General features: G+C 42.2%; 1 protein-coding gene across 1 annotated transcript; it reads right to left on the reverse strand.

Annotated features, from left to right (window-relative positions):
- Positions 1-429: 429 nt before the first annotated feature.
- On the reverse strand, positions 430-5,003 carry LOC306921747 (keratin, type I cytoskeletal 19-like). The gene is made up of 6 exons (XM_079499026.1): positions 4,449-5,003; positions 3,740-3,822; positions 3,014-3,170; positions 2,538-2,699; positions 2,000-2,125; positions 430-686 (listed from the first exon to the last, which is right to left on the reverse strand). The coding sequence occupies exons 1-6, from the start codon at positions 4,986-4,988 to the stop codon at positions 462-464; spliced, it is 1,293 nt and encodes a 430-aa protein (XP_079355152.1). The 5' UTR covers positions 4,989-5,003; the 3' UTR covers positions 430-461.
- Between the last annotated feature and the right edge of the window lie 17,203 nt (positions 5,004-22,206).

Consider the following 22,206-nt stretch of genomic DNA (forward strand, 5'->3'; position numbering starts at 1 on the left):
GTGTGTGTATATATATATATATATATATATATATATATATATATATATATATATATATAGTATAAGTGTTAAATGGGTGCTTACCTGAAGGCCTACAGCAGGGACAGGAAGAAAAGAACAGAGGAAAAATAGATGTTAAGAGGTGTTTTCTGAATTCCAGTGACATGTGCAATGGCTTCTAAGACTGCAGAGTACAGTTGACCTTATGCTCTAACAATTAAAGTCTAACTGACTACAGGTTAAGTTTGTGGACTTATCAATTAATGTAATTGACTGACCCCATTCAGTTCAGACAGTTCTGTCTGTCTCTTCTTTTCCTCTCACTCTCATTTCAGACATGCTTGTAACAACTTGGATTTGAGTCCTTTAGGCTTGGTTCACCTGCCATTGTTTGAGTCTGTACTGTCCATGTGCTGAACTCTGTGTAATTAAATAATGCCTTTAGAGAAAAATGTAAATGTTTACCTAGACTCCTCTCCTTCCAGGAGACTCCTGTACGTGGCGATCTCGGCCTCCAGCCTGGTCTTGATGTCCAGCAGCATTCTGTATTCCTGTCCCTGCTGCTCAATGCTGGAACGCACGTTACCCAGATCTGACTCTAGCATGTGGATCTGTTCTTGGTATGACTGTAGCATGGCTCCGTAGCGTGCCTCTGTCTCTGCCACAGTGTTTTCTAGTGCCCCTTTCTGTAAAAGAGGAGTGTGTTTAAAAGACTTGAAAATGTACAACCATGAAGATATTCTTTCTATTTTAGTTTAGATTTTATTAGTATTTTATGTCATTACGAAACCTCTATAATGGGATTGAACAGACATTCTCTAAGAACAATTATTCACCAGCTTCAGCTTTCATGGCTGCTGAGTAAGGATTCTAAACTAGTATTAGTTATTTAAACAATCTCAACCCTGGAGCCACTATGCGAGACATTTACAGCTTGTCTGTGTTTGGATAGATTACTGCAGTAATGGTCTGCAGGGGGTATTCAACATAGACCAGACACACGTACTTAGTGGTTTTCTTTTTTGTAGTTCTATCTACAACAGAAACACTGTACTGTACTGTAGCTATACTGTACTGTGGATTACTGCCCCACAAAGACACAGTATGTACTTTTTGTTATTTTTGTATATGTACTGTATGAGTAAGTGTTAGTGGTAATGACTGGTGTCTAGCATTTCCAAATGATAGAGAACAGAACTCTACTGTACAGTACTTGCATCATGTGTTCTGATTAACCCCAGTTGGGTCCTGATAGCCCAAGGGAGTACAGTTTTGGGTTGTCCAGTTCTCCACATTCCTTTTGGCTTTGCTCATGTTCTGTTCTGTCTTCCAGAGTAGAAGCAGATGGCCTTATAACGCCAGGCTTACAGAACCCTTCCACTCTAAATAACTCTTCTTCTCTCGCCACCCCACACCAACCCTCCCCCCCCCCCCCCCCCCCCCCCCCCCCCCACACACACACCAAATCCTCCTTGTGCGCTAATATGTATTAAAACCTTTTTCCTCCGTCTCTCAGTGGTTTATTTTGGCCTCCCCACTCAGTGTAAACTCTATGCCACCGTTCATCACAATCTGTTCCTCCATGCGTTCACACACAGGGAAAAGGCTAATGGATGTTTTGTTCAAATAAGGCAAGATGTTGAATTCTGAAGAGTTGGCGTGTGCTCTGGAGTTGTTTAACTTTTGTTTGTCAAGGGCAATTTAACTCTCCATGGATGCTCTTTTATGGCAATGCTACAATTTACACGCATACATTTTGACAAATTAGTTGGTAGTCAACTACTACTGAGGATCTCCACAGGAGGGAGGGAGGGTTGGGGGCCTTGCTCTTGGACACCTCAACAGTAGTTTTTAAGGGAGATGTGTTTCCATTTCACTTTAACCACACACACATTTAGAGCCATAAACTTTAGGATCGTAAGACTGCTTCTATAACCTCATTTTCCACATTCTCCCACCCTCAGTGTGTTGTTGTGTCGGGGTTGTGTATCTCTCTCACCATGCTGAGCTGTGACTGCAGTTCGATCTCCAGGCCCTGCATGGTACGCCGCAGGTCGTTGATCTCTGTCTTGGATGTCTGGACGGTTTCTGTGACGATGGACACCTCCTTGTTCAGGGTCGCAGACTGCAACGGGACGCATACATTTGTTTTATCTCAATTCTATTGTAAATTGAGGGCTATGGTTTGCAGCCTGGGATGTTCACAGCTTGTCGTAGCTACTATATGGTTCGTGGTTTGTTTGTTTGATACATGTTGCTTTAATTATTGAAACATGATTTATCTCAGAATAATACCATATTTATTTTCCCTACAATTACATGTCCTATTGTCTTAATTACATTCTTGAACTTGTCTCAAGTTACATAATACTATAGCAACATTATCAGACCTCCCAGTGAAGGTCTTTCATTCATCTAATTCACAGATTATAGATAAGTAGGCCTAGTTAAATACCAGTCTGCAGGGCACCACTAGAAAGACAGGATTAAGTGATAGGTGTTGTGTTGGGGCTTCGGGCGTGGTTTTGTCTTCCTACCTGGTTATTAAACCACAACTCCTGGTCTCGGCGGTGTTTGTCTGTGATTCCTTCATACTGGGCCCTGACGTCCTCCAGGATCTTGCTGAGGTCTTGCTGTGGTGCAGCATCAACCTCCACATTGACCGTGCCTGTGAGCTGAGCACGCATAGCTGCCAACTCCTGTGGAAGCAAGGAAAATGTGAGTAAGTAACAGATCCAGAATCCATTGTTATACTCTCCGAGTTAAATTAACATTTGGGATTTAGTGTCTGTTATTGAGTGCTCAAAGGTTTCCCGTTCTCATGGAAAGAATGTCGTTGAAACGGCAATTGTCCTATAAAATCAGCTACAGACATTATAACTACAGACAGCACACAGTAACGTATTTCAACTGTCTTCTCTAGCTCCAAGCCAAACTCCCCACACAGCCTTGACTAACACTAGAAGAACATCCTGTCTGTGTACATACAGACTGTGTGATGGTGAACACCAACCTCAGCATGGTTCTTCTTGAGGTAGGCCAGCTCATCCTGCAGGCCTTCAATCTGCATCTCCAGCTCAGCCTTGGTGAGGGTCGTCTGGTCCAACAGACGTCGCAGGTTAGCGATGTCCGCCTCCACTCCTTGACGCATCATCATCTCATGGTCAAACCTAATTGGTTGGGCGGGGGGTTGAGAGAACATGAGAGATGTTTCAAATGAGATTAGATTGACCTAATCCACGATTTCCTAATCCACAATTTCCGTTGATGAAACGGGCAAGAAGTGGACATGGAAATGTCGGTTCCGTACTTTTATACTCTATTTATGTAGCTATCATATATGCTAATGGTGATACAGTACTAGGGACCTAGTTAAATGGAAACAGGGGGGTTGGTGATAGAGGGTGTGTGGGGATATGGAGTGGGCACTTCCTATCCCAGATGTTTGGTTTACTTAGGTCCACAAGACCTCCAGAAGGCTCAACAGTGCATTCGGTCATCCTAGAGTCAGACCTAGACCCACACCCACTCCTTACCCATTTTCAAAATCGAACCAAACCTTATGCAACCCTGACATCACAGCCACTCTCACTTAGTACCTCCCGTTTTGTACAACAGGACCATACAGGGGCAACACAATACATCTAGAACATATTATGTCAAATGTGTACTCACAAAGTGCTATTATGTGTTTATTTTCCATTTGTGTCTGTATGGGTGTGAAGAGTCTCTTGCTTACTTGGTCTTGAAGTCATCAGCAGCCAGTTTAGAGTTGTCGATCTGCAGCAGGATGTTGGCGCTGTTGATGGTGGCACCATTAATCTTAAAGAGATAGAGAACCATTGGTTATTTATCAGCGGACAATAGACACATTTCAATGTCGATAGATCGGAAAGTAGTACACAAATTGTCTGAATTGTCATTGGTCATTTTCTTTTACTTTCCTAAAAGGGTTAATTGTGCAATGACTCTGTTTATGCTGTGACTGCTTCCCCTTTTGATTGAACGCCCACCTGTGAGACAGTTGTTTTATGTCTCACATTAGATACTGTATATTCTGAGATATCTTGGCATGCAAAGCAATCCTAGGGAATTTCTTGTGACTAATATGTGACTTGTACAGGTATAAATGACAAGTCATTGTATATTGCTAAGGTTTGAATACTTCTATGCCGCATACAACTGATTCAGATAGAACTGTCTGTCTTCACTGTATAAATACTGTAAATGGCTAACATTTATTTTCCAACCCATGGCAATGATTAACAGCAAGCATTACTTGCTCCATACGTAACATAAGATATAGTATAGAGACTGGTCAAAGCCCAATACTGCATTTATCTACAGTTATTTATCACTGTACCTAACCCTGTTCAGTGGCCTGTTAGGCAACAGTTCTGACCACTGTTCCCAACCCTGGGGTTGGAACAGTGGTTCCTACTTCCTACCTTGTCCTTGAGATCATTGATGATGGCCCAGTAGTTGCTGTAGTCCTTCTCGGCGGCGGGTCCCTTCTGCTCATAGTACTCTCTGATCTTCACCTCCAGCTCGGTGTTGGCCTTCTCCAGGTTGCGCACCTTATCCAGGTACGTCGCCAGGCGGTTGTTGAGGTTGTTCATGGTGGCCTTCCCGTCGGTCCCAACTTGTTGTTGGTGGTCCATGCCGTCGGCCAGGTCAAAGCCGCCGCCATATCCGCCGCCATATCCGCCGCCATACCCAGAGGAGACGTTACGGACGCTGGATGAGGAGATGCGGGGGCCACCCATGCTCATGCCGGACACGCTGTAGGCTTTGGGGGCGGAGGAGACGTAGCCCACGCGGCGCTGGGTAATGATGGATCCCCCTCCTCCACCCATACCCATGCCCATGCCACCACCCATACCAAAGCCACCACCCATACCCATGCCACCACCGCTGCCCCCACCCATACCCATGCCCCTGTTGCCGCTGCTGGAGCTGTAGCTGTAACTTGAGCGATTAGACGACATGCTGGCTGGATGTGCTGATCAGGAGATGAGAAGAAGAGATGAGAGGACCGTTATACAGCTGCAGGCTTTCAGAACCACTGTGGAGCAGGCTGGCTCCTCATATACTGGCTGGCTCTGGGGGGGAGGGACCGGATCGGGGAGGACGTTGGAGGGAGGAGGGGACAGCAGAGAGAGTTTGAGAGTGGAAGGAAGGGAGGGAGGGAGCAGAGGAGAAGGGAGGGCGATGGAGGGAAGGGAAGAGAAGAGAGGAAGGGAGGGAGGGAAGGAAGGAAAGAAAGAGAAGGGAGGGTGATGGAGGGAGTTTTTAGCTTTTGCAGTGCAGCGATAGCCTTGGCACCACTACAGTAGAGTTCACCCCAGTGAGGGAACCTTTATGGAATGTGCATGCATGCGCCCGTGCGTGCGTGCGTGCGTGCGTGCGTGCGTGCGTGCGTGCGTGCGTGTGTGCGTGCGTGCGTGCGCGTGTGCATGCGTGTGTGTGTGCACGTGCATGAGAGAGAGAGGATATATTCCCTAATCTCTGCTGAAATTGTGTGTACACACACACACGTGTATACTTTTACAGTAAGTCCCTGCCAGTCCCTGGTACAGAGTTCACTATGATATTTGCTAAGAGAGTGGTATCCTTCTAATGCAAACACAATTGCCACTATAATATCATGCTCCACTGCCCTGCCTTATAGGTGTTCACCGCTTATAGGTGAACACCATCAGTGTTCACCTATAAGCGGCACTCTACAAATAGAATTCATCCGCTTATAATCAGTTACATTTAACAATAAGATCAATGCTAAAGATAACCTCAATCCACATTGAAAGTGTTGTGCTTATATTTTTATACTGTACATGCACCATATGATTGTATAGGCCTACAGTATATGCACCACAATGTGCTGCACAATCATATGCACAATATAAAATTATACATTTGTAATGTTTTAGTAATTGAAGCAATGCAGTAAGGGTCAATGAACACACAATTATTATATCAGTGTATGGTATGAGATTATTAGATACTAAACCTTAACATTTTAATGTTTATTTTGTGGTATGTGTGTATTTCTACTTAAAACTACACACTTCTGAGATGGAAGGCATCTTGAACTTCATATACAGTAGGCCTACTATGTTTAATTTAATAGACAAGGCATTGACTTACTGTAGATATTGTTAATATGTAATCCGCTTATTGCTTGATAACTTTCCATTATTTTTAAAATGAGTCTGGTTCATTTAAGGGAACATGTCAGGACCCCATTGTTCACCATGTCCCTCAAAACATCCCCTTTGTGTGTGTGTGTGTGGGGGGGGGGGGGGGGGCATGGGGGGAGCCCTATATCCTGTCTGTGATGAAGTGTGTATTGCCAGATCTCCTGTGTGTATTAAGTTCATGTGTGTGTGTGTGTGTGTGTGTGTGTGTGTGCGTGCGTGCGTGCGTGTGCGTGCGTGCGTGCGTGCGTGCGTGCGTGCGTGCGACGAGAGAGACAGACAGACAGACAGACAGACTATTGACCTCCCACTGCTATTCATTGTTCTGCTCTTAGTGTGTGTGTGCGCGTGTGTGTGCGCGCGCGTGTGCGTGTGTGTGTGTGTGTGTGTGTGTACTCGTGTGTGCACTCCTGTTACATCACTTTTGGATTCTTGCCCGATGGCCTGCCCTCTTCCTGTAACAAGTCAGCTGAGAATCGGGTGGATCAGAAGGGAGGGCAGAGGGGTGGAGGTTATGGGGTCTCATGTTTTAATCACATCAACATGGGGTCATCTCTCTGTCAGACAGGGAATTGGAGAAACAGGGTGTGCATCTTGAGGCTTATTTTCATGTGGAGTATGTCACTATGGCTTAAGGGTTTGTGCAATTATAAAGAAAACGATGAGAATTCACTCACTTTGATGGGGCAGCCAATAAGCTTCTCACTACTTAGTTCAGGAAATGACATTTGACCTTGTAGGACATAGGGACAGTTTTCAGAATACTAGACCTGTACGTGCCCGTCGGCTACCGGCCTACTTGAGAACGATGCAACTTTGGAACCTAATAATACCTGTTGTCAACTTGTCATAGCACCCGTTTTAACATCTGTCTGTGTCCCACATGGAGATCTCTGTTGAGGCAGAGGCTGGAAATTGCACAGGTGAGGGGATTTAGGCTGATTAGGCCCACTGGCAGAGCCTGAGCAGAGCCTTTTGTGGTGGTTCTGGAGAACCGTGGGTCCGACCAACTCGATACCGGGCACTGCACTCCCTGCAGGGGTGTGGAACGTGTGTCGAATTAGAAGTCGGTGGGGCAAACGGTTCTTTTTTATCTGTTGTTTCTGCACAGAAGCAACAGATAAAGTTGATATGCTGCAGGAGCAACACCCTTGCCAGTTCAACATTGCAATGAGAAAAGATAATGAATCAAGTTGAATTCACTTTACACAATGTCTCCAGAACTGCACATATGGTGTGACATCACAAGTTGACCTGGTCTGTGTGTGTACATAAATATTGTGAATATTATTAGGGATGACTGTTTAGATAAAAGTATTGAAATACAATCATTATATGGGTTTCTATTACTGCAATCATGAACCAAGTAATGGCGTAGCAGTCAATTTGACTGAGTCAAATCCATGCACCCATGTGTACCAGTGTAGAAAAACCACACCTGCGTAAACTGAGCGGTGCAACTATATACATTTATTGTTATAGTTACTGTACTGTACTGTGCTCAACATCCAGACCCCCGACATACATACATACATACATACATACATACATACCACACACACACACACACACACACACACACACACACACACACACACACACACACACACACACACACACACACACACACACACACACACACACACACACACGTTATATGATCATGTATTTTGGGCAGACACACAGGTGCATGTCTAGACATAGACATGTCAAACACAATTATCACATCCTCATGATTTATGGGTGATTAAATTCACTGAATTGCATCATGGTCATTGCATCATTTTGTTCTAAAATCCTCCAGTGGACTGGTGTTGAAATTGTGCACTTTTGCTAGAACACGTATCAGACAATTTGGGGACCCCGGTCAACAAACTATAAATGGTAAATGGTGCATTTATATAGCGCCTTTATCCAAGGCGCTTTACATAGATTGTGCATTACATTCACCCATTCACACACACATTCATACACCGATTGCGGCGGAAGCCATGCAAGGTACCAACCAGCACATCGGGAGCAATTTGGGGTTCAGTGTCTTGCCCAAGGACACTTCGACATGTAGACAGGAGGAGCCGGGATTCGAACCGCCGACCCATGGATCATTGGACGACCTGCTCTACCTCTTGAGCCACAGACGCCCTAACTATATACGGTTCATAGTACAAAAGGTCAACTGCATTGAACAAATAGCTTAGTCTTCTAATTGGGGCAGTGTATGTGTGGTATATATGATGTTTTAGTCTCCTAATTGGGGCAGTGTATGTGTGGTATATATGATGTTTTAGTCTCCTAATTGGGGCAGTGTATGTGTGGTATATATGATGTTTTAGGCTCCTAATTGGGGCAGTGTATGTGTGGTATATATGATGTTTTTTCCCAGCAGTGTATTCAATCTATTTTAATACATAGAGTAGGCTATGTGATCCAACTCAGGTGTTTACAGATTAAAATCTTGAATTAACTTGAATGTACATACAGGCTTCAGTGTGCACTCAAGACATGATGTTTTGAGAAAGTCCAATTGTATATTCATTCTGGTCAGACATACATATTTTGGCCTCTCAGTTGTCTCCTCTAGTGTTTTATTTATTTCTGTCTGTGTACGTACGTGCACGTGCTATGCATATCCTCCTATTGTTTTGTATATTATCCCAGCAAATTTACTGAAAACAAACAATTGTTCACAAACAAATATCTTTCCCTCCTATGTACTGCAGATGAGCAGGGCGGTTCTGGCTCAGGTGTTGGTATGAAGCAGACAGGGCTGGGCTGATACCTGGCAATGTGAGTCGTCTGCTGAGGCACTATGTTGCGCAGTGATGACAGTGACAAATGAGTAAAAGATGGTAGATTAACCAACCACACGTTTCCCTTCATCACGTTAGCAACGTATCAAAACAGAAAGATGATGAGATGATCTCTACATACACTCACACCTGGGTGCTTGTTTTCACTTGAACAGAATGAATGACTCAGAATGCTCACTGAACAGATGTGAGAAACGCTGTCTATTTGTTAAAGGATTTCCTGCACACAGAATCTAAGGTTCAAGGTTGTACTTTATTGTTACATCTTGTGTACAGGTAGCCTATAAGAGTAAAACTTATTTTGGTTGGGCTTTCTTCAGACAATGCAGCGGCATAGATAATAACAATAGTAGAATAATGATAAAACATAAAGAAAAAAATATATAAAAACGTGCAAAAAAGAGCTAAGAGAGAATAAAATAGATTCAAGAGCATCATCAAATGTATGCAACAACGCTGGTTAACAAACTGCCCTCCCACTCTGGGCGTTTTGGTGTAGAGCACATCAAAACCTTCTACAAAAACCTAGGTGTTTGTAAAGATGATTTTAAACTGGCAATGGTAACAACTAAGGAGGTACTTAAAAAACTGAGTGCCCTTCAACCCCACAAGGCCACTGGCCACATTTCTCAGAGACTCAGCCATCTAGCCCCAATCATCACCCACATAATAAACCTCTCCATCAAACAGGGACAGGTCCCCCAAGATTTCAAACTGGCCAAAGTAACCCCCCTGCGCAAGAAAGGGAGCAAATTAAATTACCTACCTAAGTTCCATCCTGGAGGCAAATCTTTCCGATGATAAAATGGCCACCAACGTAAAACTTAAAACAAGGCTCCAGACTTCCCAAAACAAACTGGTCAGGCTACTACTTGGCCTCACTCCCCGAACCCACCTCACCCCTGCCCACTTTGACAGGTTGGAATGGCTTAGGGTTGACGACAGAGTACAGCATCTTGCAAAGGGTCTGGTCCACAAGATTCGATACACCACCAAGATACCCATGTACCTGTCTAGATACTTCCTTAATGTGCAACAAACCATGTGCAACCCAGATTCGGCACAAACAAGGGACTAAATTATTTTCGCTCCTATGCCACCAAAATGTGGAACGCCCTACCAACAGTCATTAAAGACATGCGAATCCCTTGACTCCTTCAAAACCGCTCTCAAAGGGCACCTACGGACAACTGCAATTCGAAACTAGCCCCTGTCAAATCTGAATCCCCCACCCACCCCTTTTTCCCCTCACTGTATATGTTTTCTTTTCCCTTTTTACCTCCTTTATGATGATTTCCTGTTCTCTGGCTATATAGAAGTGTATATTTGTACGTCTCTAAATGTTATGATGAATTGAACAAGGTGGACCCTCTTGTAAACAAGTGTAGTGCTTTATTGGGTCGTCCACTCACTGTTAGTGTTAACAGTTTTTGTATTGAGTTGTGCTTGAAATATACTGTAATTCTGCAAACTGTTAATAAATACTTCAATCGATCAATCACATGTGCATATAATCGTTGTATATTGTCCTTCAATCCTTCAATTGTTTTTCAAAAGAATAGGACAATATTCTACAATGTTTAATTTATTTCTGACAATGTTTTTTACTCTCTCTCTGTCTCTCTCTCTCTCTCTCTCTCTCTCTCTCTCTCTCTCTCTCTCTCTCTCTAGCTTTTTTTGTAACCGTACCTCTCAATCTTAAGAATAGATTCCATAAAGTTTCCACAGCAACATATTAGCCTATCTATTAACAGGTTTATTCATGTCTGGAGCAGAACGAAAAGAAAACGGTTGTTGCTATATGCAGATTAAGGGGACTTTTCTGCAGCTGAATATGAAACATTGCAGCAGATTTAATGTTGTGGGTTGAGGTAGTGATACTTAGGTGGCCTCTCCCACAAAATGATGATAAATGAGAAGGGTGTCTTTATTCTAATGCCTATGAATTACAGTGAAGTCACGGTGCATCAGTCAATTTAATCCAACTCATTTTGTCACATTATCCCCTTAGGAAATTTGGTATGCAGAATGTACCAAAGTGGCACAATAAAAAGATAGAAAAAGTGCTTCTCGGAGCACAGATCTCCGCCAGGTCAGTTAGGTTATTGTGGGCCAGCAATGTTCGGAATTCGCCAATCAGGATGGAATATGAATAAAGTGGACAGATCCGTCTTGATGACTTAACTATAAAGATAATGTGATTTGCGTGATGTTTGGACAAAATTTGTAGGAGTAAAATGTGCCTCCTGGTGGCACTATAATATGTTAAAACCGTGGCATTTGTTCCTCAACGTAGTGCAAATGTGTGTGTGCAAAGTTTCACCGCAATCAGACCGCTGCGTTCATGATCTATGGCATTTTGTTCAAAACTGACTACAAACTTTCAATGTCAATATTAGCCAATCATGATATGAAAAATCAAACAGATCCATCTTGATCACATGACTATAGAGATGTGTACCGATTTGCATAAAATCTGAAGGAGTAAAAATGAAAATTAGTGAAGAATGCAGGGCAAAGATTTTTCTTTGGCCTCTAGGGAGTGTGCATACAAAGTTTTACACAGATCGGGGCAGTTATAGGTAAAAATACGAATCAGTGCCACCATGAGGCTGATTTGAACATTTTCAAGTGCCATTTCTTTCTCGGCCTATGGTGGGAATGTGCATAAAACATATGAAAAATCTGAAAAAAACCTATTTTGTTTAATGACTATAATACTGCGTACCAATTTGCATGATGTTTGGTCAAAATCTGTAGGAGTACTGTCAAAAAATCGGCCTCCTGGTAGCGCTATAACAGGCCCATGTGAAATATTTAGGGCAGTGGTTCTGCTCTGGCATCCAGGGAGTGTGTGTGCAGTTTCACTATACGATCAAGCTGGAGATTAGCTGTTCACAGATGGACACACACAGACACACGCACATGCCTTCGGCCTGGAGGAAACAACTCGAAAAACTAAAAACGTGCATGTTTTTCGAAAGAATAGTTTCACAAGGGGGCAAAATTCTATAATGTTTAATACATTTTGGAGAAAGCAGTTAGCTTTTTCCCCGGTCTATATGGACATGGAAGTTGGGAACGCCCCCTGTTTATGCAATATCTGTTGTACTTGTCAGAGTACAACTTTATCACCAAACTCGAAATAAACAGTGTGTAACTGGTTGTGGGTCCTTTATGTACGTAGAATGTAGTAGTGCTTAAAATTAATAAATATAAACTAAATTAATAAACCAAAAAAGACAAGTGTCCACCATGTTTTACAAACTTTGTGTGGCTGCTGGTGTGGCCATGTGGCCATCACACAGACTGACCATAAGACATGTGCATGTGCAGGTTGATCAGATGCCATGGCTTGTCACTGTCTACTCTACTGCATATGAGTCCTAATATAATATATAATATATTATTATATTATATATTATATTATATTATTATAATATATAATATTTCTGCTGATTTTAAATTATTGTTAAACCTGTGTTAAAGCTTATAGACTTGGAGGCATTAATTACCTCCATGTTTGTTTAAGACTCAAGGTGCTCTCTTGTCTCGCTGTGTGGGAGTGTTACAGTACAGGCCAGCTAAATGCGTGACTCATAACAAAAATACTGCCTCACCCATTCCCTTCTCTAAAAGCCTACTGCTTATTCAAACACATGGTTGTAAAATGTAGATAGATAAGGTCTCATAAGGACCCTTGAGTAGGGGAGTGCATTAATGCAACCTTTGGAATGTTTTTTTCCCCTTGTTTTTATCTAGGGAGTGGATTTAGGGAGTAACCATAAGAGTGCACTGAACAGATTTGTTGCATTTGAAGTTGCACAGTGTGTCTTCTTATCACTTTTATACTTAATGAGTTGAACATATACTTTAAGGCAATCACTTACAGCTTTTGTCAATTTTAAGCTATTGAGAAGGCAAACAGTAATGAAGTAAAAGTAAGTATAGCCTCTGGAACTTAAGCCATGTGACCCATAGGGTGCATATAGGCAAACAGTAGTAACTAATTAAATCCCTATGGGAGAAAAAGGCATCCAAAAGGCCTTCCTCAGTGTTATGTTAGACAGCAGATCATTATGTGAGTTGTGAGATCAAATTGCATAACGTTGTACAACAGACCTTCAATCTTGCTTTAGATAGGTAATCTAGGTGAATTTGCTGTTACGCGTATATTTTGTTTGTTAGTAGGAATGAAAACAAAGGCACACCACTGGAAGATCGAGGGCTGAAGGAGAGTGAACGGCAGACATCCGTTCTCGACACACGGTTGTGGGCGGTTCCCCCAGAGGCAAGTTCAAATTCATTTGTTTTGCCGATGGATTTCCAGATTGGGTAATCCTTAACAATGAACTTTAGTGCAAAAATGGTTCCTATCCTGGAGAAACGACTGTTTTTTTTATTTGTATTTTTAATATAATTTGTAACCCATTTTTCACCCCTGTGTCAATTATCTAATGTGATCCTGGGCTCTACACACCCTCCGCCAACCTGGGGAGAGCAACGGACTTTAACTCATGCTTCCTTCATGCCTGAGTGTCCAAGTTTCTCCTTTTCACCTGACAGGGGGGAGTTTCCCTGGTTGGACGTAGCGCATGGAAGGAACACGTTATTCCAACCAGTTCCTTTCCCCTCCATCAGGTGCCCCGGCTGGCCAGGGGGAGGCAGTTTAGAGACCAGGATTACTGCATGTTTTTTGTGAGGGTACCTACCCTAGGAGACACGGGGAGAACATGCAAACTCCACACAGAAAGGCCCTTTCGCCAACCCCGCCTCGGGTATGGGCACTGATGACGCGGAGGAGGAAACACGCCGCCAGCACCCACAGCGTCCCGAGCGGGAATTGAACCCAGGACTAGCTGTGAGGCGACAGCACTACCAACTGTGCCACCGTGCCCCCGAAACGACTGATTTATAAAGTTCAAATGTCAGTGACTTCACAACTATGCAATCATGTTTAGCAAACATTGACCCAAATATTCTGATAAGTTTGATAAAGTTTTAATGACAAATTGGAAAATATAAACAAATGTGAAATATAAAAACAGACAAAGGGAGCATGCATGCGCATCTTCATCACAGTCCAAGTGCTGGACAAACAGCAGATCAACAATATCTCTGGTGGTTCTCAGCTATACACTGTTTTATTGCTGTTCAACCTTTTGATCTCTCAATCTTCATGTTGAGCAGCAAGAAGTGGAGATGGGAACCAAATCTAAAAATAGAGCCATTAACTATGTTTATGTATAATATGCCAAATATTATTATAGTATTGGCAGGGTCCTCCACACCTGGGCCAGCCCTAGTGTGGAGCCTGTCTGTCTAGCCAAACTATCTGTTTTGTGTATGTTTTCAGTGTTATCTTTTATATGTTATGGTTATTTCCAGGCATTTTATGGTATATTTAGACAGGAGAGAGTACTAGAAAGATGGGAAATTGAGTGCAGAGAACAACGGAGACCGCAGGAGTGAGAGGAGATGGAGAGGAAAGGAAAGGGAAAGGATGAGAGATGGACGGCGAGAGGGGGATAGAGTGCCTGCAGTATGTCAACACATAACCCTGGCAACGCTGTCATTATCGGCCCAAATATGAACTTGTCTGATGTCAGCGCAAATAAGCACATCACGTGTCCATAATGTATATAATAACACATGAGTGTGTGTGCCAAGATTAAGTGCATATATGGAGATGCCTGTCATCAGTGCATGTCAACAATGTTAGGCAACGGTTTTATACTCATATATGGAGATGCTGACATCAGCGCAAGTCAACGTTGTTTAGGCAACGTTTACAGTACATCACTGTATAAGTGCCTGGATTATGACCAAATATGGACTTGCCTGATGTCATAATGACTATGACATCACAGCTGAGTGACTTCATCCTATGCTGGTACCGAAACCTGAACATCCCGATCAAAATGTCGCTTGTGAACATATTGAACACAACATCTGTTCAATGTAACATTTTCGTGCGTAAAATCATCTTGGTCACAGTCAGGGTTTTTTTTCTGTTTCTAGCACATAACCATTTTACATAGACCAAATCTATTTTAAATTGAGTTTAATCTTTTCAGCTCAGTGGATGAATAATGATTGAACACATTAATTTCTGTAAATGGTGCTATTGTGACACATTGTTGCCATAAAGCCCTGAATACAGTGAATGACATAGAGTCCATGCCAGTGAAACCAAAGATTACCTTACATGACCGTTTGAGTGACTCAACATTCAACATTAAAACAAACACGACAGAGGGTTGCGTACCCATACAATGAAAGACAATGTGATCATGGCCAAATACTTTATTCATGAGGTTATCATCTGGCTCTTCTTGTTGTTGTTTTACAGCATGAAGAGACATTGTTCTCTCTAACACACAAAGCAACACAAAGCAAGAAGGGGTGGGCATCGAGTAGGAGAGGAGAGGCCAGAGTGGTCCACTCACTATGTTTCCGTTTAGACCTGTCATTTATAAGTCACCAGAGACCCGCACAGAATCAACATATACCACCTTTTGTTTGAACCATAGCAACCATGACAAATAAATGATGGGTACTGGGTGTGAGTGTGTAGTCTATTGTTTGAAATCTGGAAGTGCTAGATTCCTACACTTGCCCGCAGACAGATACAGATGCTGCGTCCCTGACATCAGCTTCCAGCAGTCAGTGGGCGTGAGAGTTGGGTGACTTTCCCATACCTGTCAAGTGTGAACACATTGGTCACTTCCTGTTAGGAAAGATTGAAGTGTTGAGCAACCAGGTTTCTGTATATACCACAGGCTAAACACTGCTTCTATTCTCCAGGTGTGTGCAGGTTTGTCACTAGGCTACTTTATAACACTGTTGCCTGCAGTGCTTGTAATACCTCATGGTAAATGGTCTGCATTTCTATAGCGCCTTTATTCAGTGTTTTGCAATGTGAGTTACACTCACACCCACACACATCCACACTAACTGTAGAGGCAACCATGCAAGGCACCAATTAATGCCATTAGGAGCAGATAAGTGTCTTGCTCAACTTGGTTAGTTCGACATGAAGCAGATCTAACCGGATCCCTGTGCCATAACTGCCACTCGTAAATTGTACTTCATTTATCAGCATTATGGGACTTTGTAAAGGTGAACCAAATGTCCACACAACTGTGCCGTTTTCTCATTAACTGAAGCATTTGAGACTGACACAAGTTACTCCTTCAATGGTCATGTCAGGACACTGGAAGAAAGGTGTGTGTTCAAATATTGACTTAAATTGTATAATCTCACACACCATCTACATCTGTAAACCGACATGGGGTAGGTACATACAGTACAGACTCCTTTTAATGTACCACACCCGACACCCCTCTATCAATGTTTTGCAATACTTGCACAGTCTGTTGAATCTTTCCAGTTTGTAGAACTGGAAATCACAGCATGTATTGACTTTGCAGAGATGTAAACATCCCAAACATCAACAATTTAAATAGCATTGAGGGGAGTGTGTGTGTGTGTGCGTGTGTGTGTGCGTGCGTGCGTGCATGCGTGCATGCGTGCGTGCGTGCGTGCGTGTCCATATCCTATGAGCATGCCTTAAGTGTGCATGCAATAGAGAGAAGTTTTCCATTCACATGGCTCAAAGAAAAAAGGAATCTGTCTTCTTTAATACTGGCAATAAACTTTTGGAGAGACAGAAGGACGGAGATATTCATTGCCATCCTCAGAGGCCCACGTCTAGCAGGGCAAAATTTTAGATTCGTAATGACTTTGGGTCTATGATGTTAAAAACACAATGCCCTGAATGATGTAGTAATTAAGTATGTCGGGAGTCTGTTCCCGTTACAATGCGCTAGACCCCTGGGAAATGGATTGCTGAGGTTGAGCGCCACACCTACCATCTACCCAGACACTAATATTCATAACATATTATGAATTAATATCATGTGACTTTTGGGAGGCTATGGTTTGAATTTTAGCTGAAATTGTTCTGTACAGCACAAAAACATGCACGCACACATGCAGTGTTGCATGAGTTCCTGTGAACAGTGTATTGTTTCAGTGTCTGTGGGGAAAGTTAAACATTGTTAAACATTCACTATTTGACATTTTACACAGCTACTGTTTGCATGTCATTATGCACTACATTGTCAACTGATACTGACTGAGTGTCCTCTATTCTGCTTGAGTACATACTGTAAGTGTGCTGTGTCAATAGACTTCTTTCACCTAATTTTAAGGGAATGCATGTTGATAATAACAGGTTCATGATAGAGATTTAACTTTTTCTCCCTTACAGTGCCTCTGTTTCTGATTATTTTTTGGTATTCAGGAGAAATCATATATTAATATATATTGATTATTTTAAAAGATCAGTTATGCACAGAGATATTTAAAATTTTCTGAAAATCGAAATTGTTGCTAGCCTGGCATGGCCAGCAGATTCGGTATCCAGGCTAAATTGTTGCCATTTATTGAGGCTTATGTAAGCCTACATTATGTGACTTCATATAACATGATTACATAACCGAGTTTTGTGAGACCCTAGTTTTCAGTGTAATGGGCTGAATCTCTCTGCATGTACTGAATGCCCTTCCCTTCTGTATACTGGAGTCATTTAGCTGAGACTCTTATCCAGAGTAAATGAGTAGCCTAGGTTTAAAACACTTCTGGGGACATTTTAATGTCTACTCGGGTTCTTTGATCAGCCCAGACAGTTTTTAAGTTACTTCTGTTCTGACAGTAGCCGGGGAGCCAGTCACCCAACATTTACTTCTGTTCTGACAGTAGCCGGGGAGCCAGTCACCCAACATTTACTTCTGTTCTGACAGTACCTGGGGAGCCAGTCACCCAACATTTACTTCTGTTCTGACAGTACCTGGGGAGCCAGTCACCCAACATTTGAGAGGACCTGTGATGTCATGACATACTTTTTATTTGTGTTTTTTCTATTAACTTGGTCATTAAGGTCCACAGAATGAGTCTTTCATGATTCTGAATCCATTCCAAGCATTAGTTTTGCACGAAAAACACTCCATGGCCTAAAAATGGCCATAGCCGTCATCACAAATGTGATGAGGTCAGCACATTTGGGCACATTTGGGCAAGTGGCATGTCACATGCTACTTAAAGTATGATGAAATTTGGAAAAAATTGCCTTATATTGGTTGTCTATGGTGTGGTATACAAAAATGGCCATAACCTTTTTTTTGCAATGTTTCCGGCAGAGCAGACCTCTCATACTGTGGACCTTAATGACAAGAAAAACACAAATAAAAATATGTCATGACATATCACATGACATCTCTATTCCTTGAGCTTTTGGGCCTGTGGCTCCCTGGCTACAGTGAAAAAGTCATCAGATCAGACCTTCAAATGTAACTCAGTATCAAAATGACACAGAGTCGCATACCTGACAAAATTGCCGGGTTGATATGTTTATTTATTTTGGAATAAAATCCCACAGGCAAATATAGATTTACCTGTATGGCTAGCGAGAGGGACGTCAGGACTTTGGTACTCACCAACTGAACCTGAACCATTGTGTTTTCAATGAGTCTAAAATAGTTCAAATGTAGTTTGAAGTTTAATGGGTTTATATAGGAGGAGGAGCCTGATAAAAAAAGAATATCAAATATGTAAATATTGAATCAAGCCACTGTCTGCACTGGTGCACATGCACAAACCCAGTCATTAACACAACCTCAGAAGTGTTTTAAAGGCAAGGACGCTTCAATGCATGACGATTGAAGGTCAAATTAGCTATTGTAGGTAAGGGAAAAACTCACTTTGTTCAACCAACCCCCCCCCACACACACACACACACACACACACACACACACACACACACACACACTTTTTTTAAACCGCATGGGTCTTCTCAGACTGGCCAAAGCATCAATTACACTGTCCCAGTGACTCATGTCATGTGTTGGTTGAAGTGTATGGTTTTAGTACACATTTATCCACGTGTCACATTATCATTATGCCATAAATGCATGGCAGTAGTCTTTCAGCTACTGTGTGTTGGGCGTTGTCTTTTCACTCTGCCACCATTGTGCCACACCCCTCTGTACTACAGACTTCTAAAGATTAGTTCTAATGGCACCTGTGCACCCTCTAGTGCCAACATGGAGAGATTATCCTAAATCAAAGATGGATAGTGTAGTCAGTGTGTGGCTACACTGTGATGACAATGGCACTATGTCGTAGATTAGAAGCTGCCTTTTCTTCTCCCTAAGCACATTTTGCCTTTTAGTACATGCAGTTTATTTAGTATACATGGATTTTAAGACAATATGGAGCAATATACAATGCTCAGCACAAGATTCATTAACGTTAATTTTAATTATAACTCTTCCCAACAGGAGGCCGTTAAAAAGATAGAATAACAAAAAAAGTGCTCCTCGGAGCACAGGTCTCCGGTAGGTTATTGTGGGCCAGCAATGTTCGGAAATCAGTCACGACCTCGCCCGCTTCTTGCCCTCAGGGCTTTTTATAAATTACTGGTACTAGTCCTTACCCGTTCTGAATATATGAACAGCAAATTATGATGTTCGCCAGATGGGGCAGTAGAGAGTACTCTCTACTGCCCCTTCTGGGGGCAGTAGGAAGTGTAGGCTACAGACAGAAAGACAGACTGACTGACAGAAATCTTTTGATAGATAGTAATCTGAGTTCCCAGAAGTTTTATTTTTAGCCACTAGGGGGGGGCGAGAAAACTGGTATAGTAATATCAAAAAATGTGTTTTGCAAAGGTTGACCTCCTGGGGTCGCTATAAAAGGCTGATTGACGGACAGGGGGAAAAACACAGTCTCGGCCACGCCTTCGGCCTGGCAGAGCCAAAAAGAGAAAACATTTTAACACTTTCTTTGAAGCCCATGTCTATGATATATTATAAACATATTTATACTTATATTTTTATATTTATGTACAATACATAGGCCTACTTTTTCTCCATTGGCTGCTGGTAAGTTTCAGACATCATTTTAAGAGTACTTGCAAGGCCTAGATCCTCAGAAAAGGCCCTCTTAGTTTACCCTAAAACGTATTATCATCATGGGCCATTGGGACGGAATTAAGTGTCAGGACAGGAGGTCAAAACGGAATGTTCCTGGTTCGGCACCTGTCTCCTCCTGACTAAGTGTTGAAGTGTCCATGAGCAAGACACTGAACCCATGATGCTGCTCCAGATTAGGTTGTTGTCTTGCATGGTAATAATACACAATGTAAAGAGCTTTTGAGAAGGTGGTATTCAATTTCACCATTTATCATTCATTGTCCATAAGGTATGTGTATGTACTGTATGTCGCAACCTTGTATGAAATGTGCTCAAATGAATAATGCATGTCTATACTTTAGAGATTTGTGATTTTAGTTAAAGGGATATAGCAGTGGGAACTTTATTACATACTCTTGGTCCATTATAAAAACATACAGTAAAGTTGTCTCCACAGGGCTGACTGGTATCGCACAACACTAAAACTAGAATTGAAGCAGCATGACAATGGCATTCTGAGAATCATTCAGTCGACAAATTAACCTTTAGCACAGATTTCTCAATACCTGCAGACTTCTGCATTACAAAACAAGTCGAGGCAACCTGATACTTTCATTCTCAAATTGTTAAACTTGGTACACAAGGCGGCAGTATAGAGAGGAGTGCTCTTCTAGACTAGAGAGAGACAGAGTAGCCTCGGTATACCCACTATTACCCAGGCTTACTGTAAGAGAGACCTATCTTATACCATGGTCTTCTGAACATACAAATACTTTTCTTGCCAACATGTTAGCTTTGTGTGTGTGTGTGTGTGTGTGTGTGTGTGTGTGTGTGTGTGTGTGTGTGTGTGTGTGTGTGTGTGTGTGTGTGTGTGTGTGTGTGTGTCTTTGAGCGGTGCCTCCACTCCATTACGCAGCTACAGTATGTGTGTCCCTCTATGTATGCGTGTCCCTGTGTCCAAGCATGGAAAGCTGCAACACGGTAACTCTGTCACTTCTCGATCGTTTCGGAGGCGCCGGCCCCCATGGGTGCGTTCCTGGGGGTCTGGAGTTTCCGGGGACCCCCACACAGTAACTCTGTCATTTTCTCGACCGTTTGACAGGGTCAAATCACTGCTTCATTAAATGTAGCATTTTAAAGTCTTTAAATAAATCACCTCTCCTAAAAAGGTCACCCATACAAATCTCATACAAGAGGGTGTCCAACCAAGGTCTTGTTTGTTTATAAAACTCTTATACTGCAAGTAGCCTACATTTTAAAGTTATTTATGTAACCTTGTGCAAAGATAGAACCAAATCTCACCAAAAACACAGAAACAAACTTGACATGTGATTTCTTTGCATGTTGAAACTTACTAAAATATCACTCTGCGTGCAGCATAGGGTGTGTTTTTTTAACATTTCGCAAGACTTATATGTTATGTCAAGGTCATAACGTCAGTATGACAATATACCACTGACACTCTGAGTAGCCACTGGCATGGCACTCGACATAGATTACTATAGAGGATATATGTCCATTTGACATATCGTCGCTGTCGGGAGGCAACCCATTTATGAGGTTTTTGATTTTTTTTTCTCATAAATCAGTGCTATTGAACACCCTTTATGTCTGTGTGTTGGTTAAAACAATATTGAACTAATAAAACGTATTAAAAAGTGCTTTGGTCCATTGGACCCAAAAAAAACATATATTTTTAATTTCCTAAGAAATTAACAGCAGAGATATCCTCTATCTATGTCAAGTGACATAATAACAGTTTATACCAGGAGCACCAGTGATCATGTAGAGTTTATTTGTGCCTATACAGGTACACCTTCAAATTAAGTGAACTAAAGCGGTGCCCCTGTTGTGATATCTGAACAGGCCAGATCCATGAAGATAAAGGGGTGAGGTCCGGATACCAGGCAGAGGCTTTTGTGCTGGCTCTGGACAACCGGAAATGCATGGCCCAGTTATTATGTATGTGTCCCGTGTCCCATTCATGTCCATAAATATGTATATATTTCAGACTCCATCATGGCCCATAGCACTTATCCTACCCCCTTAGATAGCACTTTTTAGACTTAGATAGCATTTGAAACAGACTTATAGCATGTCATGTAGACAGCACAATAATTGCATTGTATATAGTCATAGCACATCATAGTAGCCTACATATGTATAGCATAGTATAGTATATATGTATAGTTAATATGTATAGTGTCATTATATAGATATGTT

Source organism: Electrona antarctica (assembly GCF_951216825.1).
Source record: "Electrona antarctica genome assembly, chromosome: 4".
In the NCBI taxonomy this organism is placed as follows: Eukaryota; Metazoa; Chordata; class Actinopteri; order Myctophiformes; family Myctophidae; genus Electrona; species Electrona antarctica.